Genomic DNA, 24,595 nt, shown 5'->3' on the forward strand with positions numbered 1-24,595 from the left:
GTATGGGTTGGATAGCTCTTTGTATCGGTTATCCTAAGCTTGGAATTGTACCTGTGACTCTTAGCATGTTGCGATACCGATCCTCGAGTGTGTGTACTGATCCCCTGCTGATAATCATATTCAATTATCACTACTACCCTGGAGTTATGTCACTGGACGAATCTGTTGCACTGCCGTGTGAGGTTTACCTACTCCTGATGATAGAAGTCTAATAGAATTTGGAGGAATCGAAGAGGAAGAGAGCTCGTCAAGTGTCGTCATCCTCCGCTTCGATCATCATATTTCATGCCTCCACCCCTTCGACTTTTAAGGCTTTGCCGTAGAAGAGAAGGTGGTCTCCCCCCCTAAGAAGTCTCGTCATGGGACTTCTAAGGGTCTGTCTTGCTCCGGTGAGACAGGTGGGTCTTCCGCTGGTCCTCCCATTCCTCCGGCAATGGAGCCCTTTGGGACCATGGAGGTACCAGCCACCGCTGGTACCTCCTCTTATGGCTCCAGAGGTTCCACCTCCGGACTGGGAACTGTCTCGGCCGCTCACTTGCGAGCGTCACCGAGTGTACGGTCACCTACAGCCAAGGTCCAGACTGCTGAGTACGCTCACCGTGTCAGGACCCAGGCACGGAGCAGAAGATAGTAAGAGTTGCTCAGGTGACTCGCCAGACCGGCGATCGCTCTTGCAGCGATCATCCGGTACCCAGGGTTGGCGTGATGTTCCCGCGGGTCCGTGCACGCAGAGACCGGTGGAGGCGGCCCATCCAGCCCTCTTTCAATTATTCTTTTTTTCAGAGAGGTTTCGGCCTCAAGGAGGACTTGGAAGAGTCGGAGGATGGTATCATCTATCTCCTGTCAGGCGCACGCTCAGCCCCACCCAGACGACGGTCGCGTTCGTGCGACTGACCAGTGTCGGTGTGGCACGCGCTTCACCTGCCAGGTAAGAGTTTTGTAACCCTCCTCGAGGAAGTGTTCTCGCCACTGCTGCTCTCGCAGGTCCCTCTGGACAGGTGCAGTTGGGCCGTGTTGCTACCGCAACCGACCCAACTCCGTCCTGGATGGAGGACCTGTTGGTTGTCCTGAGGGAACGGGCAAAGAGGAAGTCCAGGAAGAAGAGGGTGTCGTCGTCATCTTCTACTGCCTCTTCCCCTTCAAATTCCAAGGCCCCCCAGCCGAGGAAGAAGAAGTGGCCTTGGCCCCCCCCCCCCCCCCCCCCCCCCCCCCATTGCCCCCCCCCCCCCCCCCCCCCAAGGAGTCTCGCACAGAGACTTCTAAGGGTCTGTCTCGCTCTGGTGAGACAGGTGGGTCTTCCGCTGGTCTTCCAGAGGAACGGGGCCCGTCTCTCCTTCCCCAGGGAGGAAGAAGACAAGGACCATAGGGGTACCGGTTACGCTGGTACCTCTGCTCCCAGCTCCAGAGGTTCTACCTCCAGACTGGGAACTGTCTCGGCTGCTCGTTTGCAAGCGTCACCAAGTGCACGTTCACCTACGGGTGACCGTGCAGCCAAGGTCCAGACTGCTGAGCACGCTCACTGTGTCAGGACCCAGGCACGGAGCGGAAGGATGGTAAGAGTCGCTCAGGTGACTCTCGCCAGACCGGCAATCGCTCTCGCAGCGACTGCCTGGTACCCAGGGTAAACGTGACGTTCCCACCAGACCGTTAACGTAGCAAGGCTGGGAAGAGGTCTCCCCTGGTCACTGGGTCCAGCCTCGCCTGGGCCTGGTCACCGGGTCCAGCCTCGGCTAGATCTGGTACAGTGGCACATCGAGAGGACTGTGCTCGCTCTCACCACGTTAGTGGACACTACCAAGTCACCTGACTGTTGCTCCCACCGGGACCAGTTGGCTCGCACAACTGGTAACAGCTTCCTTGACACACGAGACCGACACTACCGTCCTTGGTCCAGCGCTTCTCCGTAAGGAGACCGCTGGTCCGGACCTGCAGCTCGATGGCCCCCGTGGGTTGGTGATTGCCTGCAGTCCTCCCAGCCTATCGGTTCTGCTGCTAGGCAGGGTAGGAGCTCTCGTAGCAGCTCCCCTGACGCAACGAGACTGGCGCTCCGTCCTTTGTCCAGCACTTCTCCGCAAGGAGACCGCGGGTCCAGACCTGCAGCCCGTTCACCAACGTGGGTTGGCGATTGCCTGAAGTCCTCCCAACCTGCTGGTTCTACTAGTAGGCAGGGTAGGAGTGTCAGGTCTCCCTCACCTGTCCCTTCCACACCTTGTCCTTCCGCTCCTCTTCCTTCGGGTTGAGGATGGGACTTGAACTCACACTGGCTGGTTGGACGATTGATGCGGTAAGCTTATACATAAGCATCCTTCTTATGTTTTTCTTATCAGAAATCCATAGAAAGGCAATCCTGCTCCTTCCTCTAGCAAGGGGAGGAAGGAGACTGACAATAATGCAAACCCTTCCCAGAACTTTGCATTAATGTCTCTGACGCCAAATATTCTTCACAGCCCTTTTTCGGATGAGTCACGATTCCTCACTCATTTCGAAAAGGCCCAGAAGTCTGACTCTTGATCATGCAGCTCCTATACTCCGATCCAGTTGTCAGAGGCAGCAGGGCACTCCTCCTCGCTCTTATGACCAGGAGGAGTGGCCTAGGTGTGCAAAACTCCAGTCAGTTCTAGAGGCTCACTCAGATTCCTCCCACCAATCAGTGATTCTTCCTTATGTAAAGGACCGAGGATTTGTATTACGTGTCGGAACAAATCACAGTTTTTGGAAGTAAATTGTATTTTGTTCATGCCACTTACCTGACAGATATATATATAGTTGTATTTTCTGAAGTCCGACAGAATTTCAAAACTCGCGGCACACGCAGTGGGCGGCCAGGTGGTAGTACCCATTCCCGCTGCTGGGAGGCGGATATCAGGAACCATTCCCATTTTCTATTCATATTTTTTTTCTGTCGCCGGTGTCGGTAAAACTACTGTTTTACAGACCTCCGCCCAGGATTTTTTGGATTTGACTCGCATTTAAGTATCTGATTGACTTTTGGTATTGATTTTGGATTGTTGGATTGGCATAAGCGATAGTGGACTGTTTTTTTTACTTTGGATTGGCTTTTCTGTAAACGTGATGTCTTGGATCAAGTGCAGTGAGTTTCAGAGTGTGTGTGGGAGGAGTGATTGTAAGGTGAGGCTACCGAAATCATCGGTGAACCCCCCACAGTATGTATGAGTTGTAGGGGGCATATTTGTTTGATGGATGATCTGGTGCAATGAATGTGATGGATTGGCCGATGATGATTGGAGGGTTGTATGATTCCTATCGGCGCAAATTAGAACGCGATAGGATTCAGGAGGTCTTCCCTCCAGGAGTGGTTCTACCAAACCCCCTTCCAAAGGGTAAAGGGGTGATAATTATTTCTCCTGTAATAACACCAAATGTAGATTTTGCATCTCCTAAACCTTGTGTTGCCTTCGGGCCCCCCCTGAATTCTGTGTTCGGGAAGAAGGTAATGCTCTCTCTCTTATTTTGGAGTCTCTACGTACTACGAGAAGACCAAAGTGAAAGCCTTGGAAACTGGCTCAGTGACAAGTGCGTGATCGTGCCCCTAGTGTTGTGGAGGGGGCGTCAGATCTGCCCCCATAATGCCTCTAGGCCTAGACCGCTATCGGACTCCAGGAATCAGGGAGGGGGTATGTCGAAAGCCGCAAGAGGGTTACGGGGGGCTCCCCACCGATCTGGCGTCCTTCGGCAGGCCTTGTTGCAAAGTCCCAGGCTGTCAAGGAGCGCGCACAGGGCGCGCGACCTTAAGGACTGCTTTTCGTCCTCCAAAGCGTCCTCCCTCCCGCGCAAGGGGTGGAGCGCTCGGAGAGACTCTCGTCTGCTGAAAAGGACGTTTTGTGTTGAGGACGCTTCACGTCCTGTATCGCCGCTTTCTTCGGAGGATGCTTATGACGCTTCCGCCTCAGTAGAAAGGTAAAATCTCATCCGACGAGGACGCTGGGTTGCGCGCACAGGCGCGTATCCCTGAGAAGCAGGTAACTGTACCTGTGAGAAGGAAGGAGGCGCTCCCCGTCGCCCCCTCGTCTTCTCGCAGGATCAGCCCTGCTCCCTCTGTTCGTTCCTCTCCAACGAGAACATTCTTTTGTCGCTTTCAGGACCAGCTATCGACGCTTATGGCTCAGAGGACTCGCCCAGCAGCAGTCGAGCCTAAGCGGAGGAAGGACCGTTACACTGCCCGTTAAGAGGACGAAGCAGTCTCCTTCTCCCTCTCCTCGCTCGTGTCTTTCTCCGATTGCGTCTCCTTCGGCGATTCGCCGATCTCGTTCGCACCCGCTAAGAAGACGGAGTCGTCAGGACGCTTTCATTCCCTCTCGACGTCATGGGCAGGCTGCTTGCCGTGATTTCGGGAGGACGCTCAGGACGCTTTTCAGTGCGATCAGGACGCTTTTGAAGACGCTCGGCAGGAAGGACGCTTTTCCAGGACGCTTCGGGGGACTCCGGCCAAGAAGAAGACGTACACCAGGACGTGGGTTGCGCGCACAGGCGCGTATACCTGAGAAAAAATGTCTACCCCCACCCTTTCGTTGAGGAAACGTAAGGACGGGCCTTCTCTTTGCAAGTGAGGCTTGCCTCGGGCGTCGCTAAGGACGTTCATCGCCGTCAGGACGCTCTGCCCTTTCCTTCGAGCGGTAAACGCCAGAAGGAAGACAGCCTAGATAAGGCTTCTACCAGTAAACATCGGGGGTCTTTGATTAAGGCAGACCGATAGACGTACGCCCTACCCCTCCGGAGAGGCGGTCTCCTCTTACGATTAGAGAAGAAGGAGAGTTGAGTAGTCCTGCTGACTCTGTTGAAGAGGAACCTTCTGCTGCCTCTTTCAATCTCGGATTATAAAGTTCTTGTGCGGCTGTTTGCGTTCGTCCTTCGAGGGACAAGTTCCAGCCTGCAGCTCCCAAATCTCCTCCTTCGCAGTTTTCATCCTCTAAGACTTGTAAGACCCCAGAGTTTGTCGAGATGAAGACTTCGCTCTCTACTAAGCGGCATTCAGAAACTCCAGACTGGATGGAACGAAGGAAGGATCAAGGCAAGACAACTTTCCGCCCTTCCTCCCGCTAGACTCAGCGGAAAGGTAAAGGAGGTATGTGGTATAAAAAAAAACCAAAGAAAGACGTTTTTTGGGGTGGAGAAATCCCTTCTTCAGCACAAGGGGATTTCTCCAGCTTGGTGGGATTCTCAGAGGAGGTCCCTTTTATCCACTGCTAAAGTGACCTGGACCCCTACGGAGACGGACCATCATTTGAAGGGGCTGCTCCGGACTCTTGAAGTAGTTCAACTTCCTAGACTGGTGCTTGGGAGTTCTGGATCTGCAATCGAAGCCCAGAGTCTCTCAGTCTGGGGGAGCTGTCCAGCGTGCTATCATGCATGGACAAAGCCGTCAGGGATGGTTCAGAGGAGCTGGTCTCTCATTTTGGGATGGCCTTCTTGAAGAAGAGAGCTTTGCTGTGTAATTTCACAGCTCGATCAGTTACTCCAGCTCAGAAAGCGGAGCTGCTCTTTTCTCCTATAACGAACCATCTCTTCCCCCAGACTTTGGTTAACCCTTGAACGCCGAAGCGGTAAAAATAAAAAAAAACCCCGAATTCCGGAGCCGGTTTTGAGTGAGCGCGGAATCGGAAAAAAATAATTTTTTCAAAAAATCACAGCGCGCTTAGTTTTGAAGATTAAGAGTTCATTTTGGCTCCTTTTTTTTTTTGTCAATGCCTGAGTATAGTATGCAATCATCAGAAATGAAAAAATAATATCATTATCATATGTAAATAATGCGATATATGTAGCGAAAAAAAAAAACATTCATACATAATTGTATTAAAATCACGCTGTGCAAAAAACGGTAAAAAAAGCTAACGAGTTTCTTTTTTTCCGTTGTATTGTACACTACATTGCAATCCTTTTGATATATAATAAATTGTAAAACAATAAAAGCAACACCGGAAAAATATTATCACAAAATGATGTACGAATTCGTAACATGCGAACGTAAAAAAATATTTTTTTCAAAAATTCACCGTAAATCTCAATATTGTTATAGAGACTTCCAATTTGTTTCAAAATTAATAAAAATGATTGAATATTACGATACTGTAAGAGTTTTAGCTTACAATTGCGTTTTTCGACCATTTTCGGTAGAGTCAAAGTTGACTGAACGTGGTTTTTTTTTTCTATTTATCGTGATTTGATATGCAAATATTTCAAAAATGAGAAAAGCTACACCTTCAAATATCTTTCATTTTATTTTACATGAAATTGCGCACATTTTCATATATAAACTATGAAATGCCTAATATGAAACGGAGCAAATTTTCCGAGAATTCGATGTACGCAATTCGGAGATTTATGGCGGAGAATCCGCGCGCGGAGGGAAGGAAAGTTTTTTTTCATAAATTCACCATAAAATCGAAAATATTGTGCTAGAAAAGGGGACTTCCAATCTGTTGCAAATTTTGAAGGTAAAAAAAATGATTGAATATTACTAAAATATAAGAGATTTATCTTACAATTGCGTTTTTTCGACCATTTCGGTAGAGTCAAAGTTGACCGAACGTGGTTTTTTTGCTATATCGTGATTTATATGCAAATATTTGCGAAAATGAGAAAAGCTACAAACTTCAAATTATTTTTCGTTGTATTTTACATGAAATTGCGCACATTTTCATATATAAAACTTTATGTAACGGCTAATTTAAAAAAGGTGCAAACATTACCACAATCGCACGTAACATTTTTTTCGGAAGTTACCGCGCGGACGTAAGGAAAATTTAATTTGTTTTTTTCATAAATTCACCATAAATCGAAATATTGTGCTAGAGACTTCCAATTTGTTACAAAATGAAGGTAAATGATTGAATATTACTAAAATATAAGAGTTTTAGCTTACAATTGCGTTTTTCGACCATTTCGGTAGAGTCAAAATTGACCGTAGGTTGAAAATTTGTCACTTATCATTTTTTATATGAAAATTATTTCAAACTGATCAAAGCTACAACCTTGGGTTGTTTTTTAGTTTGTATTGTGCATGAAATTGCGCACATTTCCATATATAAAAACTTTATGTAACGGCTAACCACAATCGCGTGTATGATTTTTTTCGGAAGAGTTACCGCGCGGACGTAAGGAAAAAGGTTTATTCATAAATTCACCATAAATCGAAATATTGTGCTAGAGACTTCCCAATTTGTTGCCAAAATTAAGGTAAATAGTTGAATATTACTACAATATAAGCGTTTTAGCTTACATTTGCGTTCGACTGACCATTTCGGTAGAGTCAAAGTTTGACCGAAGGTTGAAATTTTGGCACTTATCGTTATTTATATGGAAATATTTCAAAAATTGATAAAAAGTTACAATCATGACTATTTTTTTGTTGTGGTGTTTGCATGAAAATTGCGCACATTGTCATATATAATACCTCATGTAACGGATAATTTAAGAAAACGGTTGCAAAAATTATGTCAAAGTGACGAAATAATTTTTGAGATGTGTCACTGATACTTTTTAGTGCGATAAGAAAGAAAATTCACGCTTGCGTGCCTGCGTAACGATTGTAAACAAAACAACGCCTTGATCCGTGAACTCCCCAGCATCCCCCAAGGCGCGTGATTCAAAAGTTTTCGGCTGGTAGGCCTATAAGTATTTTTGCCGCGAATTTTTAAAAAACTTTTTTTGAGCCGACGTATGGTACGTCCATTCGGAATCGGGGGAGATTTTGACTCGACGTTTAATACGTCCATTCGGCGTTTAAGGGTTAAGGACTGGCAAGCAGTTTTGGGCAAGAAAAGGGGGGCAACGCAGGACCTCTTAGCCCAGTCCTCGAGACGTCCGACAGTTCCTTCCACTTCTTCGGCTTTTGTACGACCGCCGAAGAAGGTTAAGCCCTTTCGTGGGGCTCCTCCCTCGAGAGCAGGCTCCTCGAGGGAGAGGAACTTGCAAGAGGAAGAGCTTCTTTCAAACCAAAGCCATCCAAGTGAGACGCATGTCCTTCAGACACCAGTCAGAGCCAGACTGAAGTTCTTTGCGGGCATGGAGAGAGGAGAGACACGGACCCTTGGTCCCTCAAGATCATGGAGCAGGGGTACAAGATCCCCTTTTTAGATCCTTCCTCTTTCTACGACTCCAGAGACCTTTCTCCATCCTATTCCCAGGGAGAAAAAGAAACAAAGTGTTGTTCAATCTTCTACACAAATGATCGAAAAAAGAGCGGTGGAACAAGTCGCGGACCTGGGGTCTCCAGGCTTTTACAACAGGATTTTCTTAGTACCAAAGCAGTCGTCAGGTTGGCGTCCAGTCCCTAGAATGTAAGCAGGCTCAATCTTTTCGTGGAAAAAGACCAAATTCACGATGGAGACGCCTCATTCTGTTCTGGGAGCCTTGAGACCGGGCGACTGGATGGTGTCCTTAGACCTGCAGGACGCGTACTTTCACTCCCGATCCACCCTCTTTCAAGAAAGTACCTAAGATTCGTCTTGGGCAAAAAATTGTGGCAGTTCAGAGCTCTTTGTTTCGGTCTGACCACGGCTCCAATGGTGTTCACCGTAGTCATGAAAAATGTGGTGAGGTGGCTACACTCTTCAGGATAAGAGTTTCCCTTTACCTCGATGACTGGCTTATCAGAGCTTCGTCAAGAGAGAAGTGTCTGAAGGACTTGCAGTTTCACGTTAGCCCTAGCGAAGTCCCTGGGACTTCTTGTCAACCCGACACAGTCCATCGTGTATCTGGGGATTCAGATGGATTCAGTGGCTTTTCGAGCGTTTCCGTCCCAGGAACGTCAGCGGCTAGGATTAGAGAAGACTCTCGCCTTCTTGGGGAAAGAAACTTGCTCGGCGACGGGAATGGAAGAGTCTGCTGGGCACCATTTCATCGCTAGAAAGGTTTGTTTTCCTTGGGAAGACTGCACCTCAGACCTCTCCAGTTTTTCTTGCGGAACGATGGAAGGTCAAGGACGATCTCAATGCGATCTTGAGAATATCGCATCCAATAAAGAGCCATCTAAGATGGTGGTTCGACCCACAGAAACTACAGGAGGGCTTGTCCCTAAGTCTTCTGAGCCCCGACCTAGTGTTGTTCTCAGACGCTTCCATCGCGGGGCTGGGGAGCAAAACACTAGGAGGGAGGGAAGTGTCAGCTCCGGAGAGGGGGGGAACAGGTTAGCCTGGCACATAAATGTCAAGAGCTAGCAGCAATCTTTTCCTGTCGCTGCAGTTCTTCGAAGGAGTTTGACAAACAAGATCGTTCAAGTAAACTCCGACAATACCACAGCACTCGCTTATTTGAAGAATCAGGGAGGAACACACTCCAGAACTTTGTTTCACCTGGCGAAGGAGATTCTGCTGTGGGCGAAAAGAAGAAAGGTTACGATCCTGACGAGGTTCATTGCAGGAGTGCAAAAATGTCAGGGCCGACCTTCTCAGTCGTCGGGAACAAATCCTACCGACGGAAATGGACCTTAAACAAAGACGTGTGTCGAGACCTTTGGAGGTTGTGGGGACGTCCTCTGGTCGACTTATTCGCGATGTCGAGGACCAAGAGGCTTCCTCTGTATTGCTCCCGGTCCTAGATCCAGAAGCAATCGCTGTGGACGGCGTTGCCTATGTAATTGGACGGGCCTAGATCTGTATGCCTTCCCGCCATTCAAGATCATAGGGGAAGTCATGAGGAAGTTTGCGGCTTCAAGGAGGGACGAGGTTGACCCTTATCACGCCGATGTGGCCAGCGAGAGAATGGTTCACAGAGGTCATGTCTTTCCTTGTAGACTTTCCAAGGACGTTGCCCTGGAGGAAAGATCTACTCAAACAGCCTCACTTCGAAAAGGTATCACCAAAACCTCTCCGCTCTGGTCTGACTGCGTTCAGACTATCGAAAAGTTGGCCAGAGCGAGAGGTTTTTCGAAAGCAGCTGTGAGAGCAATCGCAAATGCAAGACGTGCATCTACAAGAGCTGTATACCAATCGAAGTGGGCTTCCTTCAGGGCATGGTGTAAAAAGGAGGGAGTTTCCTCTTCCACGACCTCTGTGAACCAGATAGCCGATTTTTCTGCTCTTTCTCAGGAATGTGCAGAAATTAGCAGTCCCCTACCATCAAGGGATATAAGAGCATGTTGTCAGCGGTTTTTAGGCACAGAGGCCTGGACCTTTCTGACAACAAAGACATTCATGATCTCTTAAAATCTTTTGAGACTTCGAAGATTCCCCAAACGAGACCGCCTTCATGGAACCTTGATGGTGGTTCTTAGGTTCTTAATGTCAAGTCCTTTTGAACCACTTCAAGCAGCGTCTCTTCGAAACTTGACAAGGAAGGCTCTTTTCCTAACTTCTCTGGCGACGGCTAAGAGAGTTAGTGAAATACAAGCTTTTAGTAATCTAGTGGGATTCAAAGGAGACAACGCTGTCTGCTCTTTGAACCCACTTTCTTGGCAAAGAATGAAAATCCTTCTAACCCTTGGCCGAAAAGCTTCGAGATCAAGGGTATTGTCAAAAAGTCTGGTGGGCCAAGAACCAGAGGAGAGCCCTGTGCCCTGTCAGGGCTCTCAAGTTCTATGTGCATAGAACAAAAGAGGTAAGAGGTCCCTCAGGTAATCTCTGGTGCTCTGTGTGAGAGACCAGAATTACCTTTATCTAAGAATGTTGTTGCTTTCTTTCTGAGGGGACGTCATTAAAGAGGCTCATTCATCTTGCCAGAAGACTGATTTGAGCCTCTTACGAGTGAAAAGCTCACGAAGTTAGAGCTGTCGCTAACCTCTCTTGCCTTCCAAAAGAATATGTCAATCAAGGACATTCTTGATGGCACCTTTTGGAGGAGCAACTCTGTCTTCGCCTCAACATTACCTAAAGGGATGTGAGAACGATTTATGACGACTGTAATTCTCTTGGGCCATACGTTTCTGCAGACACAGTCTTGGGGGCTGGAGGTAGCTCTTTCCCTATCCCTTAGTTAGGTTTAGGTTAGTTTTTATTGTTGTGTTTTTAGGTTGTGGTGAGTCTTGTGTGAAGATTTCCCATCCCTTAGTTTAGTATTCAAGGGGTCTTTGGATAGTTGGTCAGGTGGTGGTTAGTTGCTTCGTTGCCCTCATATGTATGGCTCTATGGTCTTGTCACGTTGAGGTCACGTCCCCGTTGACAGATCATCCAGAGCGCACCAGCACTACAGGTCTCCACCTGGCTGGCAACTCTGATTAAGCAAAAGCAGGCTTAAGTGACAGTAATCACATAGTCTACTTTGCTAACAGGTGAGGAACCAAGATATACATCATCTACTTAATTTAAGTTTCCTAAAAATCCTATTCTGTCTCTTCCCACCATCCGAAGGTAGATTCAGCTATATATATATCTGTCAGGTAAGTGGCATACAAAATGTTATTGTTATAATACAATTAAGTTTGTTCATACTTACCTGGCAGATATATATAATTAAAGTGCCCACCCTCCTCCCCTCAGGAGACAGGGGGCATTAATAAAATATGAATAGGAAAATGGGAATGGTTCCTGATATCCGCTCCCAGCGGCGGGAATGGGTACTCCACCACCTGGCCCGCCCACTGCGTGTGCCGCGAGTTTTGAAATTCTGTCGGACCTCAGAAAAATACAGCTTTATATATATCTGCCAGGTAAGTATGAACAAACTTAATTGTATTATAACAATAAACATTTTTCCTAACTATACAAAACCTGAGGTCCTTTTAACATATAAATGCCCCACCTCATGCCACCCCTCAAAATCTGAACCTGGGCTGAAAGGCAAAGTGGAGTGTTTACATCCGGGCAGGCTAGCCTGCCACACAGTAGTTACTGCCGATTGTTCAAGATACAACGGCCGTAATTCCAGCTACGGCGTAAGTAATTCCTTATGTAAAGGACCTCAGGTTTGTATAGTCAGGAAAAATACAATTTACTTCTAAAAATTGTGATTTTGTGATGAAACTTAAAAAAACCATGTATAAAAATTTTTAGTGGTTTTTTCTTGAGTTCCAACTAACAAAATAGGCCGTTTTGAGCATTTTTTATAGGGATTCCAACTATTCGCGGCGGGTGTCTGGTACACATTCCCTGCAAATACGGAGGGACCACTATACCAGTGTTGGCAGTGTCAAGGTTTCCTGCTCCTCCTTTGTCACCTGTGGATATGCCACGGATGCCAGCCATACCTGCTGTTATGCCTGCCGCGGAACACGCTGACCCTGCTCCCAGACCTGCTCCTGCCCCCGGACCTGCTCCTGCTGATGTTCCTTGGTTGGCCCTGACTACAATCCTGCAGAAGCTGTTGAAGAAGAAAAGATCGAGGATGATGATGATGTCTTCGTCTTCGTCTCCATCTTTTTCGTCGTCCTCCTTCTGAGTGGGGGGAGAGGCAGTTGGTGCTCTTGTCGGCTCTCCCACTCCTTAGGGAGAGGGAACCAAGACTCCGCTCTCAGGGGCTAGAGTCTTGTGAGCCTCTGGAGCACGAACAGTCCTTGGTTCCGTAGGCACTGCTGGCGGTACTTGGGCCATGTCGGAGACTCGTTTGCGAGTTTCTGTGAATGTACAACCTCCCAAGGGAAGTCGTACATCCACAGGTAGCGAAAGGGAATCAGCTCTCCATCACGACAGTGGTACGGGGCGAGAGAAGGGATTGAGCCACAGCTTGAACCCACCTGCGAAGACTTATCCTGGTTCTTCGTTAGGAGCCATGGTTGTTATCCCTGTTCCTCGGGATAAGGTATTGGGAGAGGCTAAGAGGTGTCCTGTACAGACTGCTTCGCTAGGGGCTTCGGCCTCGAAGAGTTCTGGGGTGCGTCGTGAGGACGATGCTCAGTCTCGCTAGGCAGAGAGCCGCGTCATTGCTGGCAGCAGTGCTGCTAACAAGGGCACTGCTCTTACCAGCAGCGAGAACCGATGTATTCTCCTCGGGCGAGCATATTGTCTTTGCGATCGCAGTCTCCTAGACCCATGCACTTGCCACCACCATGGGTTGGTGCAAGGGCATGGCTCACTCCCCCTGACAGCAGAGCTGCTAGTAGGGGTGAAAGCATCCGATCCACCTCTCCTATTCCCTCTACTTCCTCGGGCTACGCCGGGACGGGCGAGGTGAATACTAGGAATCCCGTAGAGCCTTCTCCACGGGATTCGGCGTCGACAGCCTACGTCCCTGGGGTTTTAGGACCCCATTGAATGTATGCTCAAGTTGTTGGGGATGGATCCAGGGGGTCTGGCGAGGTTCTTCCTCATGGGGGAGTAGATTGGGAAGAAAGATCTCTGGAAGGACTGGATGGTTCAACCTTGTACCACGTTGAAGCCTTATTATATGTTGAACTTGGTGGACTGACTAGAGTGAAAGACAGCAATACAGATTAGGCAATAGATGCACATAGAATTAAGTTATTAAATTTAGCTTCATGTTAAATTGGTAATGATCACAGATTGAAATAAGTTCTCAGGCTAGATTAATGTCTTTTCTTTTCTTTTGTTTCAGCATCAGTTTGTTGTTGATGAAGTGAGCACCATCATCAAAGAAAGCATTGAGACTGTGATAGGAGGAAATGCATATACAAGTGCGAAGGTCAACAACTGGACATCACAAGTAGTGGAGAATGTTTTGGGGAACCTTTCAAAGCTCAATAAAGCCTTCAAATATATTGGTAAGCATTCATTAGCTAACTTTTACTACTGACCTTTGAAACAAAGTGGTATAGGTTTTCTCATTTTAGAAGTTCATATTTTGCCATTTCTCTGTGTTAAGTAAAACGTCAAGCTATTGGTACTCAGTAGTCTTTCCCATAGTTATATGATTTTTTACAAGTTACAATCACTATTTGTTTCCACAAGGATTTGAACCTGAAGTATTTTACATTCAGTGAAAGTTGGTCCAGTCATTGAAGTCTGGTAGCAAGGTATAGTTAATTTGTGGAAGGTGATTGGGGACGTGGGGTTATTATACCGCCTGAAGAAAAGGTAGCATCACTCTTTCTTTGGCTGCACTGTTATACAGATATCTTTATTGTTGCTGGACTTTGATCATGGCTGTTTTTATTGTGCTTGACATATTTTTTCTAATATTGTTGATGACTTGAGCTTTCATTATGATTGTGTACATGTGGTGTGAATGATGACTCAATCAATGTACTATGTATGTAATGATATTTAGGATAGTGGCATTAATTGTCAAGGATGAAACTCAATTATATGATCCTTTAATGTAAAATTTAAGAAGTGAAAATTGGAAAATAGTGCTGTAAAGAAAATGATGGAGTGTATTAATATTGTAAGATTCCAATTGCAACTGTGAAGGGAAAAGGAATTTGTAGAGAACTGAAAAGAAGTAAAATTTGGTGTACGTATATTAGGACAATTTGATTTTGATGATGAAGTCTAACGAGAGTGAGAACGGTATTGATGATGTGCTAACCTACTTGGTGAGTGACCCCCTGTAAATGTTATTTACTAATGACATTGTCGTGTAATGGCGACGAAGATGAATTCGAAGATGTTGACACCTACTTAGCAAATGGGATCTACTGATGTTGTCAACTCTTTTGTGTGCTACCCCATCACCCTGCCTAATGTATTTAGAAGTAACTGGAGTCAGCCAAAAATGAAGAAAAAGAGGATCTAGATCACTATCATTCAACTTAACATGTTACCAATTACGAGTTGCTACTTAAAATTTACTTTTGATTATAAAAGGATAGTCATTACCATTTTGTTTTTGAATGTGTGTGAGTAACTTCTGTATGTTTTCTGGCAAATTCTAATAGCTTATCTGGTCTTTTGTGATGGATAAATAAAACCAGTGGTTGTTAACTTGTATGCACGGAGTTTGGTTGACAATAGTAAGAGTGCAAATGGGATTGCTTGTGATTTACAGGGAAGCTCTACATGAGAGAATAGTTGATCTTATATATGTTTGTGTAAGAAATGCTCCAAAATATAGACCACATTTGATTTCAAAGATCTCACCAACACCATTACTGCAGAATATCTTAGGAGAGTCCCTCATCCAGCTCCACTCCCTGTCTTCCTGATCCTCATGGTGTGAAGCAGAACAGTGAAAAATGCAAGCAGTGATCTCCCCAGTGGGACTGCCTAGGTAACCACCCTTGGGGACTCCTCTTTTGGGGGTGTGTAAGACGGGTCCACCAAAGCAGGAGCCATGGAGTTGGTTGCCACGGTTTGTTCGTAACTATTGTAGCTGGACATGTGGTGGACACTACCTTTTTCTGGGTCTCTTTGGATGAATAGATGGCAAATCTCAAAGGCTGTTGGGGTTAGGCAGTAGGCTAACCCTGTCCTGAGGAGATGCTATGGTGTTCATAGCGTCTTTTCATGACAGGTTTTGACAGAGCAGGGTAGATTTGTGAAAACAATCAGTTGTGGTTTCCTCCTTACTCTTCCACTTCCTGTGGAACCCATGCAGTTGGAATTTGAGCAGCATTTTTGTTAGGTTATTGGGTTGTTTGTATCAAAGTGAAGATTGTTGGTTTTGCTCGGGTGCATATTTGGAAAATTGTAGCCCAACCTTGTCGTGAAGTGAGGCAGCAGTGTTTGTTGCCTTTCCAAGACGATATTGACCAAGAATGGCATTGCTGTGAGAAATGGGTCGATCATGAGTTACTCCATACTCACTTGAAGCAGGAGCCATGAATTTGGTTGCCATAGCTTTGTTCCTTGCTACATCTGGCTGGTTGTGTGGCTGAACATGATAATGGACTTTGTTTTTCCAGGGTCAGTTTGGAGGAAAGGAAGGCTTAAGTTTCCAAGGTTATTTGTGTCAAATTAAAGGACAACCTTCCTCTCCCACCAGTTGCCAAATGTGTGGGGAAACCTTGTATGGAAGAGAGGCAACAGAGTCTTCAGCTTCTTCAAGGCAATTCCTGCCAAGAGTTGGGTCACTTTGAGAAACGGATCAGTAATTGGTTTCTCCTCATCCTTCATAAGCTTGAGATGTTGATGGAAAATAGAAGAGCCAACACTCAAGGTATTTTATCTTCCATACAGTTTCCTTTGAACCTGTTAAGGGTATTGCAGCCAAGCCCTTTTGGGGTGGTTCTGCAATCTACATTCAGTTTTAGGTGAGATACAGCCTCCACCAAGGCCAGTTAGATTTCTAGCAATCCTCTTCCTCAGGAAGGATCCATTTCAGCCTGTTGTGGATTTTACTGGACCTGACAATCTGTTGCCTGTAGATATGATGGAGGCAGAATTTTAGGGGCAACTTTCCATGATTATTGGACTGATTCATGATTGAAACAGTCTTGAGGGAGTGACCAGGGTAACTTCACAACACCCACTGCTCTCTTTTCGTAGCATGCTGGTTTCACTACAGAGTCTGCACTGTACTTTTAGCTTCCATTTCCCACTTGTACAGGGTGTGCTGAATGAGATAGGTTGTCTGATCTGAGGATTGGAGAATGTATCCTCCTAATACTCTGCTGAGCTGCTGCTTCCACCAGTTGCAGGGAATGGAAATTTTGTCCTGGAGGAGCAGATTCATGTCCCATACAAGTTGAGCCCATCACTCTGTTGAGTGACAAATAAGCTCAGTTTTTGAAGGCTGTTGGTGTCAGGAAAAAGGATGTTGACTTATGTCTGCAGATGTGTGGAGTAATCCTCCTGTCTTGAAGAGACATGACACTGTTTGTAGCCTTTTCATGGGATAGATTTTGACTGACAGCAGGCTTGCCATAAGCAACACATCAGTTGTGCTGCTTTTTCCACCCAGCACATGGGCTCAGATATACTGTCTGAGATGTGGCCAAACCATGCTTCATACAATACCTGTTGGCCAGTCAGTTTGTGGGGTTTCATTCTAAACTACATTGTGGCTGGACTTGTTGCTGAACACAGTGATGGACTTAACCCTCTCCTGTGTTGACCTTCTCCCTTAAGTTAACAAACGGGTGGGTTACCCTGTCTTGAAGTGTCATGATGGTGTTTGTAGCCTCTTTAAGAGAGCTTTTGATGAAGAATGGGCTTGCTTTTGAGAACTAGATTGTTTTGTTTGTGGATCCCTCCTTACTCTTCTTGAAGAGGAATATTGAGGTATCAGTGGAGAAGAGAACTGATACTCAGGATTCCTTTATTCATTGTGTAGTTTCCTTCAAGGATATGTTTGGACTCATGGGATTGGGCTTTAGGAGAGGCAGTGGTCTTAGGGAAGTGACCAGGCCAATTCCTCAACGCCTTGTGCCGTGGTTTTTAAGTGATATAAGTTTATTTATTTGATGTTTCATATAGTAACTTGTTTCATCACGCCTGTTTGAAAATACCTTGGGTTTAGTCATGGAGTCTGCACCAATCTTTTGGCTGGCTTGGTCCCCACTTGTGCTTGGTGTGCTGGATGATGGAGTTTCTCTTTTCACAGGATTAAAGAATCCATTATCTTTTAGTTGCTTCCTCTACCTGTGAGATAATGAAAAAGGCCCATAAGCGACAGATACTTGCCTTCTGCAGGTGTACCTCCCAGTCTGTGATGTACTGTACAACATAATTTCATACAAGCAACTTACCTGTCAGATATATACGTAGCTAAGACTCTGTCGTCCCCGACAGAAATTCAAATTTCGCGCCAACTTCACTAACAAGGTAGGTCAGGTGACCTACCGGCTGCCCTGGGTGGCAGGACTAGGAACCATTCCCGTTTTCTATCATATTTTCTCTGTCGCCGGTGGTATCAACATCGTTGTTACTACCTCCTGACTGGAATTCACTTTTCAAGGCAATTGATCATCTTTTATTTTTGGAACTTTTTTGGTGACGTACCTGGATACATTGTTTTGGCATTCGCTACTGTGGACTGGATTTTTGGACTTGCCTTTTGTTTTATTTTTCTTCAAGAATGTCTGATTCAAGTGGTTGTGTGAGAGTGTGTGAATGTAGGCTGCAAGGTGAGGATACCGAAGGCTTCGGTTGATCCTCACACTGTATGCCGTAAATGTAGAGGTTTTGACTGTTCTTTGACTAACACCTGTCATGAGTGTGAGAGGTTGAATGTTGAGGAATGGAAGACACTAACTTCTTATTTGAAGAAGTTAGAGAGGGATAGAGTGAGAAGGGCTGCATCTAAGAGTGCGGGTAGTACAAGGCCTATTGAGCCTTGTAACAATTCTAACTCTTCTTTAAACTATGCATATGATTTCTAATTCTGTATCAGGGCCCTCACAAGCTTTGCATTCAGATTCGGCCTCAGAAATCGCTGATCTGAAAGCTACACTTCAGAGGATGAAATCCAAAATGGCTGCCATGAAAGGTAAGGATTGTGATAGTGACATATTTAGTGAAGTGAGTGCCCCCAGGCGCTCCCAGGCCTAGACCTCTTTCAAGCTCCCAAGCCCAGAGGAGAAGAAAAGTCGAAAGCCTTACGGAGGTTGTGGAGAATTCCCCCCGGTCAGGCGTCCCTTCAGCAGGCTTCAGTAGCTCAACAGACTGCTCAGGACCGCTATAGAAAAAGCGTCCTCCGAGAGTGCTTCTCTTCGTCCGCTTCTCCCTCACCTAAACGAGGGTGGAAGGATTCGGACCTTTCCAGGCCCCTTAAAAGGCACTGGAAAGAACCTGTATTTGATTCAAGCCCCGAACGCTTTTCTGAAGAAGCGCCTTCCTCGATCAAGAAGGCTAAGAGGGTTTTGACATCTCCTGGCTTTGACAAAACTCCTTCGAGGTCTCCCTCTCCCGTTGAAGAGGACGCCGGAGAGGCTTCCAAAAGGATTCTCTTAGCTGTCCAAGAACAGTTATCCGCCTTGGTAGGAGTTCTTTCGAAGGATCCTCCTTGTAGAAGGACGTGAGGCTTCCTGTCAAGAAGTCTCGTCTTCCTTCTCGCCCGCCAGGAGTGAGGCTCCTGTGTGGGACGTGAGGCGTCGGGTTCTAGGCGTGAGATGTCTTCTGATAGCGAGTCGTACGCCAAATATGAAGCGCCAGACAAGCGCGAGGCGCCAGCCAAGCACGAGTTTTCTTCCAGACGAGAAGCGTCTTATAGGATTGAAGCGCCAGACAAGCGCGAGCAGCCTAACAGGCGCTAGGATTTAGCCAGACGTGAGACGTCTGCCAAGCGAGCAGCGTCAGCCAAGTGCGAGGATTCAGCCAGGCGCGAGGCGCCAGACAAGCGCGAGGAGCCAACCAGGCGCGAGACGTCTGCTTTGATTCATAGGGGCTCCGTGCACGCTCTTAGCCCCTCTCCAATTAGGGGTTTGTCTCCCGCAGAGAGAGAGATTGGGGAGGAAGACCCAGACTTGAAGTTGAATTCTCCTTCTGATCCTTTCATGGAAGAGGACTCAGAAGACGAGACTCACGGCAGAGAAGGGCTGTCTAACTACAAGGTTTTGACATCTCTTCTTCTTCAGGAATACGGAGATTCCTTGAGCCCCCCCCCCCCCCCCCCCCCCCCCCCCCCCCCCCCCCCCCCCCGCCCTGCCGCATCCTCCTTCTCCACGCTCCCTTTTTCGTGCTCCAAGACGCCAAAGTCTTCGTCTTTTCTGAAGATGAGGCCAACGATATCAATGAAGAGAGCTCTTCAGTCTCTGGATAGCTGGATGCTAACCAAGAAGGAGTTCGTTAGAACTGTGTTCTACATGCCTCCCGCTAGACTTACGGGGCAAGAGAGGTATTTGGTACCAGACTGGGGGAGAATATGGGTCTCTCTCTCCCAGCTTCGGCTGAAGCTGACTTTCCAGTTTGGTAGACGCATCCAGGAGACACAGCCTACATATTGCACGAGTGACTTGGGGTCTTTCGGAGCTGGATCATCTCCTCAAGGGACTCTTCCATGTTTTAGAAGTGTTCAACTTCCTGGATTGGTCCCTTGGGGTGATGGCCAAGAAGGCCCATGCCTCGGAAGGCCTTGACCCTGATGTACTCCTCTCGATCTTGTCGTGTATTGACAAGGCGGTACAGGACGGCTCAGGGGAAGTCTCTTCCGTATTTGGAGCCGGACTCTTGAAGAAGAGGTCTGTTTTTAGCGCTTTTCTGACAAAAGCAGTATCTCATTCTCAAAGGGCAGCATTGTTATTCGCTCCCAGGTCTGACTTTTTGTTCCCTGCGCAGTTGGTGAGGGACATTTCCCGTTCGCTGACGGAGAAAGCGACACAGGATCTTCTCCTTCAGTCGTCCAGGAAGAAGAGACCAGTGGTGGTGGGAGAGAAGAAAGGTGCTAATACGCCTCTGCAGCCCTTTCGAGGAGGTCCTCCCTCTAGAGCTCCCTCAAAAAGGAAAGCGACTGAGAGGAGAGGTAGAGCTTCTTTCTGTCCCTTTAAAAGGGGAAAGTGAAGCTGCGTTCCTCCAAACACCAGTAGGTGCCAGGCTCCTGGGATTTGCGGAAGCCTGGGCACTCATCGATACAGACGCTTGGTCAATGTCTGTATTACAGAAAGGCTACCTCATACCCTTCCTGGACAATCCTCCCCTGACTTCAACTCCGCGGGAATTGTCCGCCAATTACAAGGACCCTGTGCTGAAAGATACTCTTCAACGAATGGTGGATCAGATGTGGGACAAGAGAGCGATAGAACTAGTGCTGGATCAAAGCTCCCCGGGGTTTTACAATCGCCTTTTCTTGGTTGTGAAAGCCTCGGGGGGCTGGAGACCAGTTCTAGACGTCAGCGCTCTGAACAAATTTGTTCAGAAACAGAAGTTCTCCATGGAGACTTCTGCGTCAGTCCTTGCAGCTCTTCGCCAAGGGGATTGGATGGTTTCTCTGGATCTCCAAGATGCCTATTTTCACGTCCCGATTCATCCTTCGTCGAAGAAGTACCTCCGTTTCATGACGGGGGAAGGATCTTCCAATTCAGGGCCTTGTGTTTCGGCCTTTCCACTGCTCCTCAGGTCTTCACAAGCCTGATGAAAAATGTGGCGAGATGGCTTCACCTGAAAGGTATCAGTATCTCTCTGTACCTAGACGACTGGCTCATCAGAGCAAAATCAGAGACAGTGTTTGTAGGACCGTTGCTTTGACCCTAAACCTGATCAAGACCTTAGGATTACTTACATCGTGAACCTCGAGAAGTCCCAACTGATCCCCAGCCAGAACCTTGGTCTATCTGGGGATTCAGATGGATTCTCGGGGTTTTCGAGTATTTCCTTCTCAATAGAGACTAACGAGAGGCTTAGAGAAAGTCTCTCTCTTCTTAGGGGAAAAAACGTACTTCGGCGAGGGAATGGTTGAGCCTTTTAGGGACCCTTTTAGGGACCCTTTCCTCGCTCGAACAGTTCTTTCCTCTAGGAAGACTTCATCTCCGTCCTCTTCAGTTCTTCCTCAGAAGATTGTGGAACATGAAGACAGGACTTCTTTCGGACAGTTTTCCCATTCCAGTAATGATGAGACGTCACTTGGAATGGTGGTTGCCCCTCTGAAGGAAAACAAGGTTCTTCCCTAGAGACTCAGAACCCGAGCCTTGTATTGTTTTCCGACGCGTCGGAAAAAGGTTGGGGAGCAACCTTGGGAAAGAGAGAGGTGTCAGGCACCTGGAATGCAATTCAGGTGTCCTGGCACATAAATTGCAAAGAACTGTTTGCCGTATACCTGGCCCTAAAGAGCTTCGAGCCTTTAGTGACGAACAAGGTAGTCCAAGTGAATGCGGACAACACAACCGCCCTTGCCTACATTCGAAAGCAAGGTAGGGGACACACTCGTATGCCCTGTACGAACTCGCAAGAGACCTTCTTTGTGGACATTCCAGAGGAACATCTCCCTCTTGACAAGGTTTGTTCAAGGAGTAAGGAACGTAAGGGCAGACAGGCTGAGCAGGAGGAACCAGGTCCTTCACACCGAATGGACCCTCCACTCAGAAGTTTGTCGGAGTCTCTGGTCTCTTTGGGGGACTCCTCATGTCGACCTCTTTGCCACGTTCCTCTCTAAAAGACTGGAAGTCTTTTGCTCAGTAGTAGAAGACCCCAGAGCTCTTACAGTAGACGCCTTCCTTCTAGATTGGTCTCATGTAGACGTATACGCATTTCCCCCATTCAAGATTCTGGGACAAGTGCTCAGGAAGTTTGTGTCCTCGGAGGGGACGAAAATGACCCTGATAGCCCCCTTTTGGCCAGCTCAAGAGTGGTTCACGGAGGTACTGGAGTGGATGGTAGACTTCCCCAGATCCCTTCCACAAAGGATGGATCTTCTCAGACAACCACACTTCGAGAGGTTTCATCAAAACCTCCCCGCTCTCGCTCTGACTGCCTTTCGACTATTGAAAGACTTGTCAGAGCGAGAGGCTTTTCTCGCAAGGCTGCAAGCGCGATCGCTAGAGCCCGGAGAACTTCCACTATGCGAGTTTACCAGTCTAAGTGGGAAGTATTTAGAAGGTGGTGCAAGTCGAAAAAGTTGTCCTCCTCCAGTACCTCTGTAACAGAAATCGCAGATTTTCTGTTATTCTTGAGAGAGGAATCTCGCCTCTCCGTGGCCACTATAAAGGGCTACAGGAGTATGCTTTCGGCCGTCTTTAGAAATAGAGGCCTAGATCTGGCAAATAATAGAGATCTACACAATCTTGTTAGATCCTTTGAGACCATGAAGTCTAAGAATACATCTCCCCTAACTGGAACCTCGACGTGGTCCTGAAGTTCTTGTCCTCGGGAAGATTCGAACCTCTGCATATGGCCTCGTTTCGTGACCTAACGAGAAAATGTTTGTTTCTTTTGTCACTGGCGACAGCTAAGAGAGTTAGTGAGCTGCACGCCCTTAGTGATAAAGTGGGATTCAAACTAGACTCAGCCATCTGTTCATTCAAAGCTTTATTTCTGGCGAAGAATGAAAATCCTTCGAATCCCTGGCCGAGAAACTTCGAAGTTAAAGGCTTATCGGGTCTCGCCGGCAGGGAAACTGAGAGGTCTCTTTGCCCAGTAAGAGCTCTAAAGTTCTACATGCAGAGAAAGAAACAGTTGGGAGGTTCTAGACAAGGTCTCTGGTGCTCGGTGAAGGACCCTTCAAGACCTATGTCCAAAAATGCGTTAGCCTTTTTTGTTAGGAACGTCATTACCGACTCTCATAAGGCCTGCACGGACGACTCTTTGAAACTCCTGAGAGTAAGAGCTCATGAGGTGAGAGCAGTAGCTACGTCTCTCTCTTTTCAAAGAAATATGTCACTAAAGAATATCTTGGAAGCGACATATTGGAGGTGTAATTCAGTGTTTGCTTCTCACTATTTAAAGGACGTTCGTGTGACCTACGAGAAATGTTTTTCTCTAGGTCCTTTCGTGTCTGTGGGCACAATCCTGGGTACAGGAGCTAACACCAATCCTTTAAATGATGCATAAGTCTAATAGATATGTTCTAGACTTTCTGCTGAGCAAGTGCAGGTGCCGCACTGGCGGCCAGTCACTTTCGTTCAGTAAGGAACTCTTGTGATATCTTTTTTTAGATGAGTATCATTAAATTTTTTTTTTTTTAATTTTATGTGTGCGTGTGTAATTTGGTTTTGAGTTATGGTTGTTGTGAAGAGTTTGGGGATAACTCGGAACAATTATTGATACTAACATGGTGGTTAGGATCAGGTGGTCGGGATTGGTTGTGTGCTCCTTCATAAGGTGTATTGTCATATAAGTGGATCAGCACCCATTGACAAAGTCCTTTCAGGCTCTGCCGAGTAAGTGGATAAGACCCCTTCGGCAGACCCACAAGAACTCTTGGCCATAGATCACATATCTCGCTAAAGTTTCTTGAGGTGATGCAGACTCCTGGGCTACAGCCACAAAGTCTACCACCTATCAGGTAGGAACCTGTCTATTCCATAAGTAGCTGTCTCTTACCCTCCACCGAAGGGTGCCAATCAGCTATGTATATATCTGACAGGTAAGTTGATTGTATGAAAATGATATTGTTATGATACAATAAAGTTTCATACATACATACCTGGCAGATATATACGATTAGGGCCCACCCAGCCTCCCCGCAAGGAGACAGGTGGAAGAGAGAAAATATGATAGAAAACGGGAATGGTTCCTAGTCCTGCCACCCAGGGCAGGCCGGTAGATCACCTGACCTACCTGTAGCGAGTGGCGCGAAATTTGAATTTCTGTCAGGGACGACGGAGTCTTAGCTATGTATATATCTGCCAGGTAAGTATGTTTGAAACTTTATTGTATCATAACAATATCATGTTTAGAATTGCTTCTTATAGAGGGGATCACTCTCTGTTACCCAGGCTTCATTTCAAACTACCTTATGGCTGGTCTTGTGGCTGAACATGATTTTAGACTGCCTTTTTTAGTCTCTTCAGAGGAGAAGGCAAAATTCTGAAGGAAGTTGGTGTTGGGAGGAAGGACATTGACCTTCCTCCCTCATCTCTGCAAATTTGTGGATTAACCCTATCTGGAATAGACGAAAAGGGGTTTATATTCTCTTTTCAAAACAGGTTTTGACTGAGACTGGACTCTGGTGAAGTAAATGATTATTGGTTCCTCCTTACTCTTCACATAGAATATTCAGGTTAGTGAGGGAAAAAAGGAGACTTGATACTCAAGACTCCTTGGTGCACCATGCTGTGTCCTTCAAGATTGTTTTAATACTTATGAAAGGTACTGCAACCAAACCTCTTTTGGGTAACTGCCATCAACTTTGGGCTTTGGGAGAGTTCAGGCCACTGCCAAGTCCCAGTTAGGTTCCCTTACTGTTGTATACTTGCAGTATAATGCTATAATGAATT

At 46.8% G+C, this 24,595-nt stretch overlaps 1 protein-coding gene across 1 annotated transcript in view; it reads left to right on the forward strand.

Annotated features, from left to right (window-relative positions):
• The window catches only part of LOC135213194 (dynein light chain Tctex-type 1-like), a 41,773-nt gene that overhangs the window by 11,900 nt on the left and 5,278 nt on the right, over positions 1–24,595 (forward strand). The window contains exon 2 of the mRNA XM_064247164.1: positions 13,444–13,609. Within this exon, the coding sequence (XP_064103234.1) occupies positions 13,444–13,609 (166 nt within the window). The remainder of the gene's footprint in view (positions 1–13,443; positions 13,610–24,595) is intronic.

Source organism: Macrobrachium nipponense, chromosome 42 (assembly GCF_015104395.2).
Source record: "Macrobrachium nipponense isolate FS-2020 chromosome 42, ASM1510439v2, whole genome shotgun sequence".
In the NCBI taxonomy this organism is placed as follows: Eukaryota; Metazoa; Arthropoda; class Malacostraca; order Decapoda; family Palaemonidae; genus Macrobrachium; species Macrobrachium nipponense.